Here is a 14,704-nt window from a genome sequence, read left to right on the forward strand (position 1 = left end):
AGGAGATTATTATTCAGGTAAAACATGAACTAAGATACCCAGCTGGCAACAGCTGCTTCGGTGGACTTGTGAATTTAGAAACTAGATCATAAACTTAAGAGAAACGGAGGAGCCAGAAATGTTAGAGGTCATCAAAGATGTTAGATGTCATTTCTAAAATATCCATGTGAACTTAAAAATAACACACTATTCACACTTTAGGAACCCAAGACAACTACCACATACATTTTTGGAGCACTCACAACCTAAAATCTGGAAATATTCTTGACAAATTTCTGGTGAGATGCCAAAGCACCCATGAAATGAAACACAATTTTATCTTAAATCAACAGTGGTATTTATTTATATCAACATGTTATTCAAACAAGCTTTTTCATTGTACAAAGCCATGTAAGTGTGAGCAGTCTTAAATACAGATGTAATCAATCTACAAGGCCATCCCTACCCCGTTAAGCCCCTCAAATCAAAACTGACTGGTGAAAACCGGTCTAGAAAAACAACCTCCCACAGGTCCAGGTTTGGTTTCATTACAGGTAAGATTTCAAAGTGAGCTCGCAAACACTTGCTCAATGACTGAATAAAAACTGAAAGCAAATATAACAAAACTTTGAGGTAGATGTCGGACATAACCTTTCACTACTCTGCGTGTGGGTGACACTAAGCTGATTGATTATAATGGGCTAAAAGTCTGCCTAGAGTTTGAAGCAATATGACTAAATGCATGGGTTTCTCTATCTTCTTCCTCTAGCCAGTTTCTTCTGGAAAAACGGATTTAGGACAATATCTAAGTCAAATAATGAAAGCACCCAAAAACATTAAAAACAGAACTAACACATGAGCCAGCAGTCAGACTTGTGGGGACACCCAAAAGCATTGAAAGCAGAAATTCAAACAGGTATGTGTACATTCAATTTTCACAGCAGCATTATTCCCAATCGCCAAAAGGTGGAAGCAACTCAAACGTCCCTAACAGATACATGCGTAAGCAAAGTATACATTCAGGAGACTATTACTCCACCTTACAGAGGAAATCCTGACAGGCTACAACCTGGATGAAACTTGAAGATAATACGCGGAGTGAAATAAGCCGGTCACAATAGGACAAATACCGTCTAATGCCATTTATATGAAGTACTTAGAGTAATGAAAATTGTAGAGATAGGAAGTAGACTGCTCTTTTGTCAGGGCTCATACGAGGGTGTAATGGAGAGATACGGTGTTTAATGGGTTACAGAGTTTCAGTGTTTTGGGTTTTTTTTTGTATATTTTTTTATTAGAGTTTGATTTGCCAACATATAGCATAATACCCAGTGCTCATCAGAGTTTCAGTTTTGTGAATGAGGCAGTTATGGTTGCACAATAATGTGAGCGTAGGAATGCCACCGAATTTATACACTTAAAAATGGCTAAGACGGTACATGTTATGTCTATTTTATCACACTTGAAAATAAATGATTTTAAAAAACACCTTGCAATCTCAACAAGTTGTTCAGAGGCTAAAAAGCTCACCACCTTAAGTCACTCATGTCATCGAACAACTTCAACTCTTCTCCAGGCCACCCATTAACTAACATAATCGAACACATCGAAGGCAAGTTGCCATAAAGTCAGAGACCGGACACGAAAGGCATTTTTGCAAGTAAAAATATAAGCCAAAAGAAAAACAATACATTAAGAATTAACAACTACACTGCAAGAACCTAAGGGATCTTCTCTGCAAGAACTGAAAGAAAGAAACAAGGCAGAAAATAGAGGACATGACAACACATGATGAAGACAATCACCAAAAAATGTTGGAAGATGCAGGGGAAAAAATGCACAAAACTTCTCTTTGCAAAAATTCAGTGTTATAAAATTTTAACTCATTAAGTATGAAACTATTTATAGCTAAATAAAAATCCAAGTCAAGTTCAACCTAGCTCAAATGCCAACTAGCCAAAGTGCATAAAGGGAAGGGGTTTAAATCCTCCTGACAACCAAGGTGCCCGGCCTTGGTTTGCTTCCACAACACACAAGGAAAGGCAAAGCTTCTCCTTTGGATCACTAAACACCACTGTCTACCATTAGGACCCAGTAAAACCAGCCTTTCCTTAGGTCCCGTGATAATTTATATCATGCCATTTGAGAAGGCATCTAACACAACCTTTCTGACCCCAGATACTTGTAAATTTCTAATATAACAAAATAAAGACTTCCTGGAAACACCTTGTGTGATTACTTGTTTGATATCTTGTTTCCTCCACTAGACCTGTGTTATCCAGGGACGCCTGGGTGGCTCAGTGGTTGCACATCTGCCTCTGGCTCAGGGCGTGACCCCGGAGTCCCGGGATAGAGCCCCACATCGGACCCCTTGCGTGGAGCCTGCTTCTCCCTCTTGAGTGTCCCTACCACTCTCTCATGAATAAATAAATAAAATCTTAAAAAAAAAAAAAAGACCATGTTATCCAATATAGCAGCCATCAGCTAAGGTAGATATTTAAATTAAAAAATTCATTTTCTGGGCAGCCCCGGTGGGCGCAGCGGTTTAGTGCCGCCTGCAGCCCAGGGCGTGATCCTGGAGACCCTGGATCGAGTCCCACGTCAGGTTCTCTGCATGGTGACTGCTCTCTCTCTCTCTCTCTGTCTCTATGAATAAATAAGTAAATAATCTTTTTAAAAAATTCCATTTTCTGTGTCTTACTAGCCATATTTCAAGGAGTCAATTCACCACGTGTGGCCAGTGGCTACTTGGCAGTGCAGATATAAAATATTCCCATCACTGTGGGAAATTCTACTGGACGGTATTTCTATAGAGGGTATGTTCCATGGAGGCAGGAACCTTCTGACCTTTCCACCAATGTACACATAGCACCTCTCACAGAGACTGCCAAATAGGAGGCATTCAACAGACATAAGAAATAAATATTCAACAGTCAGTGCAGTAAATGGAGAGGATTGAAGAGAATTCAGAATAGAGTCCTAGAGTTTGTGTGCAAGAGAGAGAAGGGGGTGCATGGGAACTACAGACTCCTACAGATTTAAGGTCAGATTAAGAAAAGCAAAAACAAAACAAACTGAATTCCCAAAAGTAGCAAAGAATTTGACCCTCTCAAAAAGTGAATCCTGCTACCCGAAATGTGGTCAGTCCACAGGGCAACAGCTCCCCATCCATAAGAGCTCGTTAGACATACGGAATCCCAGCGCCTACCCCAGGTGCTATTCAATTAGAATCTGTATTTTAGGGGATCCCTGGGTGGCGCAGCGGTTTGGCACCTGCCTTTGGCCCAGGGCGCGATCCTAGAGACCCGGGATCGAATCCCACATTGGGCTCCCTGCATGGAGCCTGCTTCTCCCTCTGCCTGTGTCTCTGCCCCTCTCTCTCTCTCTCTCTCTCTCTCTCTGTGTGACTATCATGAATAAATAAATAAAATCTTTAAAAAAAAAAAGAATCTGTATTTTAATAAGCAATTCAAATGCACATTAAACTATGAGAAGCATTAGTCTAGTTCTCTACCCTCCAGATTGAGCAAGTAGCCCTGCTCAGCAAATTTGTAAAAAAAAAAAAGAAAAAGAAAACAAAAGAAACCCTACGCACAATTGCATGTAAATCTATAATAATCGCTATAACAATTTCAATGAAAAAAGAGCCATTTCTAACAAACTTGGAATCATAAACTTTTTTGTATCTCTTCTCGACTACCTTTACCCCCACTGCGCCCCCCCAATGTAGGAGAACATGAAACACATGTAATATCTGTGAGTTCACATATGCAAACACATTCACAGCACTATGAACAAAACAAGCGGCACGTAACAAACACAGATACAGGGTATCCCAGAGGGACATGGCTACTGCCATCAAGCACTTTAAGCTCGGGGCCCCTGGGTGGCTCAGTGGTGGAGCATCTGCCTTTGGCTCGGGTCGTGACCCCAGGGTCCTGGGATCAAGTCCCACATCAGGCTCCTTGCATGGAGCCTGTTTCTCTTTCTGCCAATGTCTCTGCCTCTCTCTGTATCTCTCATGAATAAATAAAATCTTAAAAACAAACAAACAAACAAACAAACAAACAACAAAGAACTTTTAAGTGGCAGGAGTGATACACTGCTATGGTAAACCAAAAGTTCTGGTTATGAGACAGCTATCCTCATTATTTAATGGTTCTACCTGAAACGAACTCACTTTACATGTAATCCCGGGCTCACACAGTCTTCAGGAGTGTGTTGCTACAGTGATCAATTAGGCTTGTTGTGTGTGTGTTTTTTTAATAAATTACAATTCTTCAAACTAATAACCAGTCCATTGGCTACAGTGTTAATGCAATCTGGACACAAAAATTCAAGTTGTTTCTGAAACTTTATCTGGTAGGGGGGAGGTTTTTTTTTTTTATCCCTTTACCCTGGAAATTATGTTGATGAGAAATGTTAAGAAATTTTCTAGGTGTTTAGAATTATAAATTACTTACACAAGGGCACCTGGCTGATTCAGTTGTTAGAGCAGACAACTACTGATCTTGGGTCGTGAGTCCAAGCCCTACACTGGGCATAGAGCTTACTTTAAAAAAATAAATAAAAACTCGATATAAATTTTTATACCTGTCCCTTTCATTTTTATGTACTTCCCTAATCTTCCAGCATGACTTTTTTTTAACATCTTCACTATTTTTATGATAAAAACTGATTTTTTAAAAAGCATTTCTCTTTAAAAAATAAGAGTAACCAAAAGATGCTCTCAAAAGTGTTCTTGGACTTTACTATGAAAATACAACTCAAGTGAAATGTACCTATTTCCCTCACAGAAAGCTGCATCTGAACAAGTTAAAAGTGGGAAAGACCATAAAATGTCAAGTGGGAAAGAGTGCCTAACTCTGAGTGAACCCATCTATTGCCCCACAGAGTCTCCTCTACCAGGTTCGTGGGCCTGCCATACGGGGAGCCTTCCGCGCCCACACTAGCTCACTCAGTTTGGTATCTGTAATCACTCGTGATGACTGCTGAGGGCTTCTTGTCCCCAGCTCAAACTTTTTAGTTCTCTTGAACCTCAGTTTTTCAGGTACCAGATTGTAGCAAACTCACTCTAGGGGGGCCCAGATGAGTCACATCTCTGTACTAGCCTCTCCCCTTGAGTTTGGGTAGAACCGTGACTTGCTTCTAGCCAAGATTATATGGCAAAGGTGATGGGACGCCACTCCTGGGATTATATCATGTTATAGAAGGCTTTAGCTTAGCAGACCCAGGTGAGAGATTCCCCTGCTGGCTTTGAAGAAATAGGATGCCATGTTGTGAGAGGTCTGCAGAGGGCTGCATGGCCCTAGGTGGTTGGTTCTAGGAATGGTGAACTGTCAACCAACTGGTGACAGTTCACAGCCAGACAAAAAACAGGGGCCTCAGCCTAACCACAGCAAGGAACTGAATACTGTCAACAACCACATAACAGGGTACTTGAAGAGAACCCAAATCTCCAAAAAAGAGCACAGCTCTATCCAACAGCTTGACTGCAGTCCTATGAGACACTGAGCAGAAGACCTAGGGAAGTCATGCCCAAATTCCTGACCCAAGAAACTGTGAGATAAAAAATGTCTGTTGTTGGGGTGCCCGGGTGGTTTGGTCAGTTAGGCAACCAACTCTCGATCTCAGCTCAGGTCTCGATCTCATGGCTGTGAGTTCAAGCCCCATGCTGGGCTCCGCACTGGGCATGGAGCCTACTTAAAAATGTCTGTTGTTGTAAACTGATAAATCTGTTATTCAGCAATAGAATACTTCAGTATTGGCTACTTGTGCATCAGCAGACACCTACCTAAGAACTGATTATTAGAATGAATGCTAATTCTTGGAATTGTACTAAGTCTTATCCTTCCAATATGGAAATACATCATCAAACTTTAACAATGCCTGTAATCTCATATGGCCATTCACATTTTGGTTTGTGGAACTCCAGTGGATTTTCCAGTGAGGATTTCCAAATTTCCGGCCATGTTCTTATAATCGTCCCTCTCTCCCTGAGCCACATCTTCTACCCCTTAAATGTAGATGCTGCAGATTGAATCCCTGTTCTAGCAAGCCTCCCAGCTGCCGAATAGCATCTACTGCCTAACTTCCAACAACCTGAGAAAAAGCATATATGGAACACAGGTGGTCTCCAAGGTCTAGCTAAGAGAAAAGCAAAGTACAAAAAAGAGCAAGAATAGAATTTTTACTGTTAATTTCTCCAACGGCCCTCTCTAAAATTGCTAGATTATATACAAACTCATATTGTGGTATAGAAGGTGGATGGGCAGTGGTCAAAACAGATACTGTATTTCACTCCAGAAAAAACAAACGCAAACTTGTAGAAATTAGATAAATAAGAGAAGGCAAAGAATGCAAACAGGTAGAAATTAAATGTTCTTCACCATAAAACGTGGTAAAGAGAAGTAAACAAAAGCTGCCATCAGTGCTTTATCAAAAGAGAGCTCACGGGGTGCCCGGGTGGCTCTGTTAGTTAAGCCTCTGCCTTTGATTCAGGTCATGATCTCAGGGTCCTGGGATCAAGCCCTACATCAGGCTCCCTGCTCAGCGGCGAGTCTGCTTCTGCCTCTTCCTCTCCCTTTGTGATCGCTCTTGTTCTCACTCTTTCTCTAATAAATAAATACAATCTTTAAAAACAAAAAACAAAAAACAAAAGAGAGCTCACACCAGCTTTGCCACACTCATACGAAGTACCCTTTGCGATCCCTGACTCCTAGCCACCAAGCCCCTTTCTAATCATTATTTGGTCTCCCGGGTATTTCAAACTCCAGAAGAACCCTACGTGGGTGATACAAATAATCCAAACACTGCAAAAGACTGTGCCTCTTTGTAAATTAAACTGCAGCCTAGTTCACAGCGCTTACAATGTGATTACCAGCCGGACGCAATGAGGAGCAAGTCCTGGAAGAGCAAGGCTCAGACTCAGACTCCATTACCAATTACTCACCCTATTACTAACCTAGTAACTCTGAAACAGCCTGTAAAGTCGGAACATTGCATCTCCAAACCCCATTTGAACATCAAGAAAATCAGCATATAAAAATAACTTTTCTTTTTAAAATATCTGTAAAAATAGTAAAATCTCCTAATTGAATGAATTACTGTAAGACACTGATTGTAACATGCAACATTGCTTTGGATATGTATACGGATAAACTGTCGATTAAATTTCTTCACGATGTTAAGTGACTACTGACTTTAAGACATATTCTGATTTCAGAGATGTTAAAATTGTGGAAAAAAGGTAGAAAAGGGTGCATCTTAGAACTGATGAAACACAATACTGAAAAATGTGTTTTGCGGATAGTCATTAAACACGGAGTCTCTGAAACGGGCATAGATTCATAATCAGTAGTATTCTTAAAACTATCAATTTTGTTTCACTTCTCATTTGAAATGAAGAATGGATGGCACATGTGAATTTCTGACATCTTGCACAAACTTTTTTTTTTCTTGCACAAACTTTAAAACTTAAGGATTCCTAGTTTGAAAATCATCTCACTTTCACTGATAAAATCACAGATCAGGAGACAGATAAGCAAGGCCCTACTCAAGTAAAGTGACCGAGTGCAGGGCCGGAAAACTAGTAAGCAGCAGTCAAGGTTTGCAGCCAGGTCTCTGGGGTCCTGCTCTGTGTTCTCTTCACAGAAATCAGAAATCAAATGAGGCATGAGCATTCTCTGGTGCAACACTACAACGAGGGCAAAGCAATGAATAAAACTCTGTCCGTTTTCAAAGTTGTTCTTTTTATGAAACAACACTCCTCAACTTCCCTGATAGAATGCTGATGACTGATCATTTGTTCAGCTACTCGGCTCAACTACTAGAGGGTTTCAAGCTATGAGAACGGCACCCAGCTTCTCAACAACACCTTCTCTGCGTGCTCGGAGGGGTGGAGATCGTAACACATTACCTCATCAGCCACATGCCAAACACTAGCCTCACAAGACCCTGCTGTACGAGACCAAGGCCATTCATTCTTTATGGAAAACTCTGGGAATTACAGAACCTTGCAAAACTTTGTAGCATCTGCTATACTCTGACCTAGGAATTTTGATCCCCAGAGCATGTTGAAAATCTGTTAATGCTCTGCTTTAACTGGCTTCTTTAGAACCAGAGGTTATTCAAGGAGGTCAGTAAATAATCCATCTTCTCTCGGCGTTAGTCCCTTTTACACTGGTTTCTTGCAAGGTGACTTACAGGGGACTTGCCACTGTTAGCTGGAGAGGACTCGAACACCATTGCACTGGAGTGGGATTGACTGGAGATTTCAGCTACGGGCTTTGTCAGGACATTTCTAGATGTCTCTATTACAGAATTTCTCATTGTATCATTCATTTCAATCACTTCAAAATCCATTTCATTCCATTTCTCTGCATCTTCTTCTTCATTCTCTTCCTCGTAGTCATTTAGCTCAGAACTAGACAGCAAAGCTTTCTGGTCCTCGCTTTTTCTGTGTTCTTTTCGCTGTTGATTGAGAGGGGAGGTGGCTAACTTATAGAGCACGGGAAATAAAACAGCAGTGGCTATCGAGGCCCCCAAAATGGTGTACAGAACTACAGGCAAATCAGGGTACTGCCCTTGAAGAATTCCAATCACCGCAGGAATAGCCATTTCTCCCAAGGCAGCACCAACGACAAAAAATGCGGCAGATTTCCCATGGATGGTCGTGTACTGCTCAATCCAAGAAACACCACTAGGAAACGTGGTTGCCATCGAGGCCCCGTACACCGAAGTCGCTATCCAGAGGCAAACTGGGCTCTTGTCGAAAAGCACCAGCAGTAAGGATGATGCCAGGCTGCCGACGTTGCTTAACACAATCATGGTTCCAGGTTGTAAACATGTAGCAAAAAAGATTGCTAGGCCCCTGCAGGCTGCAAAGGTGCCCCAGAAGACGGAGTTCAACAGCGCCGCTTCACTTTCTTTCATGCCAGCATGGGTGGTCGCAAACGAGAAAACGTAAGAACCGTACGTTACCTCGGCTCCAACGTAGAAAAAGAAGAACAGAAAAAGGAGGCAAAGAAGGGCATTGTGGTATTTAGCTCTTCGAGACCTCTGAGCAGATGCTTTGGCTTTCTCCTGCCTTGAGCTTTTCTTAAAAAGCAGAGCGAAAAAAAAGAGAGAAACTACAAAAATGTAAGTACCGATAATAGCGTAGGCCCATAGTAAATTCATATTGTCAGGTACTCTGAAGAGAGATTCGGAGTCCGCTTCAGATGACTGGTTGAGAGCAGAGTGGTTAGAGTCGGCCTCTGTGTGGTTTGCAGCAGACACCGTCGTCGTGCCCAGGGCCAATTTAGCCAGCAGTGGAGCCAAAAAGGCACCCAAGGCAAAACTGAAGTGTAAGGCCTGCATGTGTGGGGCTCCTTTGTCCCCCCAAATAGCCAAGATTAGGACGTTACCACCTACCAACAAAAGATGAGGAAAATGATTTAATCATAGTAACTTAACAAAAAACAGTTCATTACTATCAGAAAGAGGATTAGTATATTTTTTGTGGCACAAGGACTAAGATATTCTCCGTCATCAAATGTTACAACTCAGTCAATTTTATGATCAAGGAATTCCACCGGAGAATTCTAAGCATCGTAACATCACATCGTCACAAATGGATTCTGCAAGCTAGTAAACCACTACCTCCTAGAGCCAGGCACAGTAGCCCAAGGCTTTTTTTTTATAAGACAGTTTTAATATGTGGCTGGCGGGGGTGGGAGTGGGGGTGGGGTGCGAGGGGGGCGGGGAGTGGGAAAGAGGTGGATATTTATTTGTTTGTAAACATCTTCAATATATATTATCATCAGATAATGGCCAAATTACCAGTTGAGGAAAATTATCTATCTCGTAGATGCAAAACATAGGTTCAAAAACCTGAACACTGTAGAATTCTGCTGGGCCCATTACAGGAAACAAAAGTAAAAGGCAAGAAGCATCAAATGTTGTGTTTTCTCTTTCTCTTTTAAAAAAAAAAAAAAAAAAAAAAAACATATTTGCAGATAAACATACAATTGTACCCCATAATTTCACAACCAAACTAAGCCTAAAGTATAAAATATCCCCAACCTATCAGGTAACAGTAGAGCAGGGGAAGAAGAGACCTGGGTTTCGGGGGTAGACAAATGCCAAGTATGTTATTTAGTAGGTTTTATAAGATACCAATACTCATGGAGGGGATTTCCTGCAGGAAGGCAGGAGTTTTTGAGAGGGGAAAAAAAAAGAGAAGGAAAATAATATACTGCACAGGTTTCTCTTAGTTCAAAAGGCAGAGTGCTTTTCAAATTGGATAGCTGCTTCTAGGATTCCTCAGCCAAATCCGGTTCCAAAGCTGGTTTAACCTATTAAGCCATCAATTCCTCCCATACTACACTGATAAAGTTCTATCCCAAAATGGAAGCCCACTCACCTATACCGTAATTACCCACATGGGGGACCCTTTCCTGTTTGGATACTGTAAATCAATAATCTCTCACTGAACAAAATTCTTTAAATTCACTCCATGGTTGGCTGCTCAAAAGCAGGCACCCTACTTGGCAAGAAGAAGAGTTGCCAGAGGGTGGTTCTGACTGGGTGACCCCATGAGCAATTCGGTAGGTCGGTGTCATTTCACACTGCAAATGACAAGTTGATGTCACCTGCTCTTTTTCTAGTAGAAAGTCTCTATTCCCAGAGATGACACTGAAGGGCTCACTGACCTGTATCCAGAATGCCAATTGAAACACCAAAGACGGACATCATGATGATCAATAACACCGCTGTCTTACAAAATGGAACAAGATAAAGACCAACTGTGGTAGCCAACATTGACATTCCTGAGAAGAAAGGTAAAAGTCAGCTATAAAAAACAGTATTCACACAAAGAGTCGTGAATCAAGTCAACATCATAAACCCTCCCATAAATGCAAAGCAGGTCAAATTACAATTGAGTAACAGTAAGTGAATGAGAGGTTCAGCATCTACAAACAGTTATTTCCTTTGCAAGCTTTCCTAATCTTTATGGACCATAAAATATAAGTTATCCTAAAATGAGTACATTTCCAGCATTGCTGATAATCAAACCACATCCTACAGGGCAAAGTTTTATAGCAAAGCAGATAATGCAAAAATTATTTATTTAAATATTTCATATTTTTAAAAGAGATGTTAAGGGACGCCTGGGTGGCTCAGCGGTTGAGCGCCTGCCTTTGGCTCAGGTCATGATCCCGGGATCCGGGATCGAGTCCTGCATCAGGCCCCCTGCATGGAGCCTGCTTCTCCCTCTGCTTGTGTCTCTGCCTCTATCTCTCAGTCTGTGTCTCTCATGAATAAGTAAATAAATCTTTTTAAAAATATTTTTTAAATAAATAAAAAGAGACGTTTAGATATGAGATTAAAAAATTAGGAGAAAAAAATAAATAAATAAATAATAAATTAAAAATTAGGAGAAAAATAAAATGCTGTCACAATAGTTTGTAGGAGAAATGTATTAAGCAATTTAGCTTGAGAGTAGGGAAGGAAATACAAGAGATCTGTATGTTCTCAACCCACCTGGGAAATCTGAGTGATTATTCATTTATTCATCAACAAGAGTAAATTATTCTCCTTACTTCCAAAGCAGTTTTATCTCATTAATCCAGATTTTCTTTCAACGTGTCTATTTATTCAAAAAAGAGCAAGTTAGGGATGCCTGGGTGGCTTAGCGGTTTAGTGCCTGCCTTCGACCCAGGGGTCCCGGGATCGGGTCCCACATCGGGCTCCCTGCATGGAGCCTGCTTCTCCCTCTGCCTGTGTCTCTGCCTTTCTCTGTGTCTCTCATGAATAAATAAACAATATTAAAAAAAAAAAAAAAGAGCAAGTTAAAAGCTTTGCCATCTAATTCAAGGGTGAGGTAGAGAGGTCTGGAAGCATCATTAATATGTGCATCCGAGACAAAAATTTAGCCTATGTCATTTTGCCCCCAGTACTTCCCACCTTCATTCTCAGTCCAGGGTCTAGCCGGGGCAAGTTCAAGGAATTCACTTCTGACCTATGGTGGCTCCAGCAGATCAGCCCTAAACCCTGACAGGCAGAGTTCTGGACTAGTATGTGATCCTAGGGGTGGCGCCTAAACTACACTGAGAGCCAGGAAGGCTAAGGATAGTGACACATTCTAGGGCTAATCTAAATTTCCAGAGTGGCCCAGCACAGATTCCCTATAACTGCTGAGATGAAAACAGGCACCAAGGAGACCTGATTTCCACTGAGAATGCCTGGCAAACACTACCCATTTGAGTTGTCAAACACAACATATTTCATATTTAAAAACAAATTGTAAATTCCTTGAAAGTCATAAAAAGCTAAAATTGGTCTTTACTCACCCAAAAGTAGAAAATGATTCATATTGTCGAGAAGAATTCCACCAATCACAGAGCCACTCAAAAATCCAAAAGCACGGCCCACAAAAATCAGAGAAAGACTGCTAATGTTGCGGTTCACGTTTGTTGCCAAATCTTGAAAAGTCGGTCCCAGTATAGCAACACTCATTCCCTAGAATTTAAAAAGACAAAATCTTTTATTTACAATCAGTAAAATAACATCTGCCTATGTGGCAGCTTAAAATATTATTCCTGGTTTTTGATGTTGTCAAAACGGCAGTATTTCTGGGTTGCACAGTATCCTTCCTCTGATACACACAAAATACACAGGAGACAGACAATTTAAACATTTCTAAACCTAGATTTTTCTTCAAAGCAAATCCCAAGCTATGAGAGAATATTTGTTGGAAACTTAAAAAAAAAAAAACTTTTAGGACACCTGGGTGGGATCAGTTGCTGAGCGGCTGCCTTCAGCACAGGGCGTGATCCCGGGGTCCTAGGATCGAGTCCTGCATCAAGCTCCTTGCATGGAGCCTGCTTCTCTCTTTGCCTGTGTCTCTGCCTCTCTGTGTCTCTCATGAATAAATAAATAATTTTTTTAATGTTTCTAATGGGTCTATGCTTCAAGAATAATTTATCCTACTGGCATCTGGGTGGCTCAGCTGGTTGAGTCAGTCTTGGGCTCAGGTGGTGATCCCGCGGTCCTGGGATCCAGCCCAGTGTCAGGCTCTCTACTCCTCTGCCACTCTGCCTGTGCATGCACACTCACTCACTTACTGTCAAATAAATAAAATCTTAAAAAAAAAAAAAAAAAAAAGAATTCCTTCTAATTGGACTGCTCTGCTTGAAACACTTGGGTGTGCGTCCTGCCCAAGCCGGAGCAGTCCCAAACTGAGAGCTGAGCAAGCACTTGGTATGGGGAGGGGAGGCTGAGCTGCATCTGCAATCCAATCACTTCCTGCCTGCAAAGCACCCAAAACAGGACCTGGCACCAGTGCCCTGCAATGATTTTTCTTTTTTCATATCATCAAAATCCTCCAAGAATCCGTTGTGGTTCAAGAGAAAGACGCTGAGTGACCAGGGATGACTGTCCTCAGAGGACTCACCCTAGTGAATCCCCAAGATCCCCATTCATCAGGCCGGGGATGACAGGGAGACCTCCACAAATAAGGGAGTCGTGGGGCAGCCACGGGGGTGTCAGAAGGCGGTTCTAGGGATCCCTGCGGGGCTCAGCGGTTGAGCGCCCGCCTTTGGCCCAGGGCGTGACCCTGGAGACCCGGGATCGAGTCCCACGTCGGGCTCCCTGCGTGGGGCCTGCTTCGGCCTCTGTCTCTGCCTCCGTGTGTGTGTCTCATGAATAAATAAATACAATCTAAAAAAAAAAAAAAAAGAAGAAGAAGAAGAAGAAGGCGCTTCTAGCCCTGCAGTTTGCTCTAAGGAAGACGCGGGGGACCTAAAGGTCTGTCTGTGCACGGCTGCGGGCAGAACGAGAGCTTATTCCTGGCTCCCGCACGGAAAGCCGGCTGCGTGGTGCAGAAAAGTCCTTTTCCCTCTCGGGGCCTGTTTCCTCCACCTGCAAACATAAGGAGTCGGCTGAATCTGGCCAGACAAGGAAGAGAAAATCCCAGGGAAGCAGCTTTGGGGGATAACTTGGCATCTGCGTGGGCTGGAGGGGCAGGGGCTCCACACCCGACCCCCCCCCCCCCCCGGGGAGCTGCCCAGATCTCGGGGGAAAACCAACTTCGCACTGAACAGCGCTCGGGCGGCGGGGCTGTGCCCGTTCTGCAGATTCGGCCCCGAAGGCCGGCGCCGACGACCGCGCCCAAGGTCACCAGCCGGCGGGCGGCGGAGGCGAGCCGCGAACCTCCCGCCCCGGCCCCGCAGCCTCGGGCCCCCGCGCTCACCAGCCCCAGGAAGGCGGCGCACAGCACCGCGGTGATGAGCCAGCGCAGCCTGCGCCCGGCCCCGCGGCCCCGCCGGGAGCCCGCCGCCGCCGCCGCCGCCGCCTCATTCTCCGCTGCGGCCGCGGCCTGGAGGAGCCGCTGCCCGGCAGCCGGCGCCCCGGCCCCGCGCACGTCCAGCTCCAGCTCCAGCTCCAGCTCGGCGGCTGCGGAGAAGCGCTCAGGCGGCCGCCCCGCCGCGCCTCGGGGACCCGCCGCCGAGCCCCGCCCCCAGGCCCGGAGGCCCCGCCCCCAGGCCCGGAGGCCCCGCCCCCAGGCCCGGAGGCCCCGCCCCTCCAGGCCTGGCGGCGCCTCGAGAACCGGCCGCCGAGCCCTGGCCCCGCCCCCCACAGGCCCGGAGGCCCCGCCCCACACACGACGGCCCCGCCCCCTGCCCCGCCTCCCCGCGCGGCGGCCCATCCGCGCCTCAGGGACCGGCCGCCGAGCCCCAGC

General features: G+C 44.0%; 1 protein-coding gene across 1 annotated transcript; it reads right to left on the reverse strand.

Annotated features, from left to right (window-relative positions):
- Positions 1–313: 313 nt before the first annotated feature.
- MFSD4B (major facilitator superfamily domain containing 4B) lies at positions 314–14,671 on the reverse strand. Its single transcript, XM_072833926.1, has 5 exons — positions 14,554–14,671; positions 14,216–14,418; positions 12,315–12,483; positions 10,674–10,790; positions 314–9,389 (listed from the first exon to the last, which is right to left on the reverse strand). The coding sequence occupies exons 1-5, from the start codon at positions 14,669–14,671 to the stop codon at positions 8,146–8,148; spliced, it is 1,851 nt and encodes a 616-aa protein (XP_072690027.1). The 3' UTR covers positions 314–8,145.
- Between the last annotated feature and the right edge of the window lie 33 nt (positions 14,672–14,704).

The sequence above is a fragment of the Canis lupus genome, chromosome 7 (genome assembly GCF_048164855.1).
Source record: "Canis lupus baileyi chromosome 7, mCanLup2.hap1, whole genome shotgun sequence".
NCBI classification, from domain to species: domain Eukaryota; kingdom Metazoa; phylum Chordata; class Mammalia; order Carnivora; family Canidae; genus Canis; species Canis lupus.

Coding starts and splice junctions, on each gene's coding strand:
- MFSD4B (XM_072833926.1), bottom strand. CDS start 14,671: ATGGGCCGCCGCGCGGGGAGGCGGGGCAGGGGGCGGGGCCGTCGTGTG. Junction 14,419..14,553: donor GGTTCTCGAGGCGCCGCCAG/GCCTGGAGGGGC, acceptor GCTTCTCCGCAG/CCGCCGAGCTGGAGCTGGAG. Junction 10,791..12,314: donor GAATCATTTTCTACTTTTGG/GTGAGTAAAGAC, acceptor CTTTCTTCTCAG/GAATGTCAATGTTGGCTACC.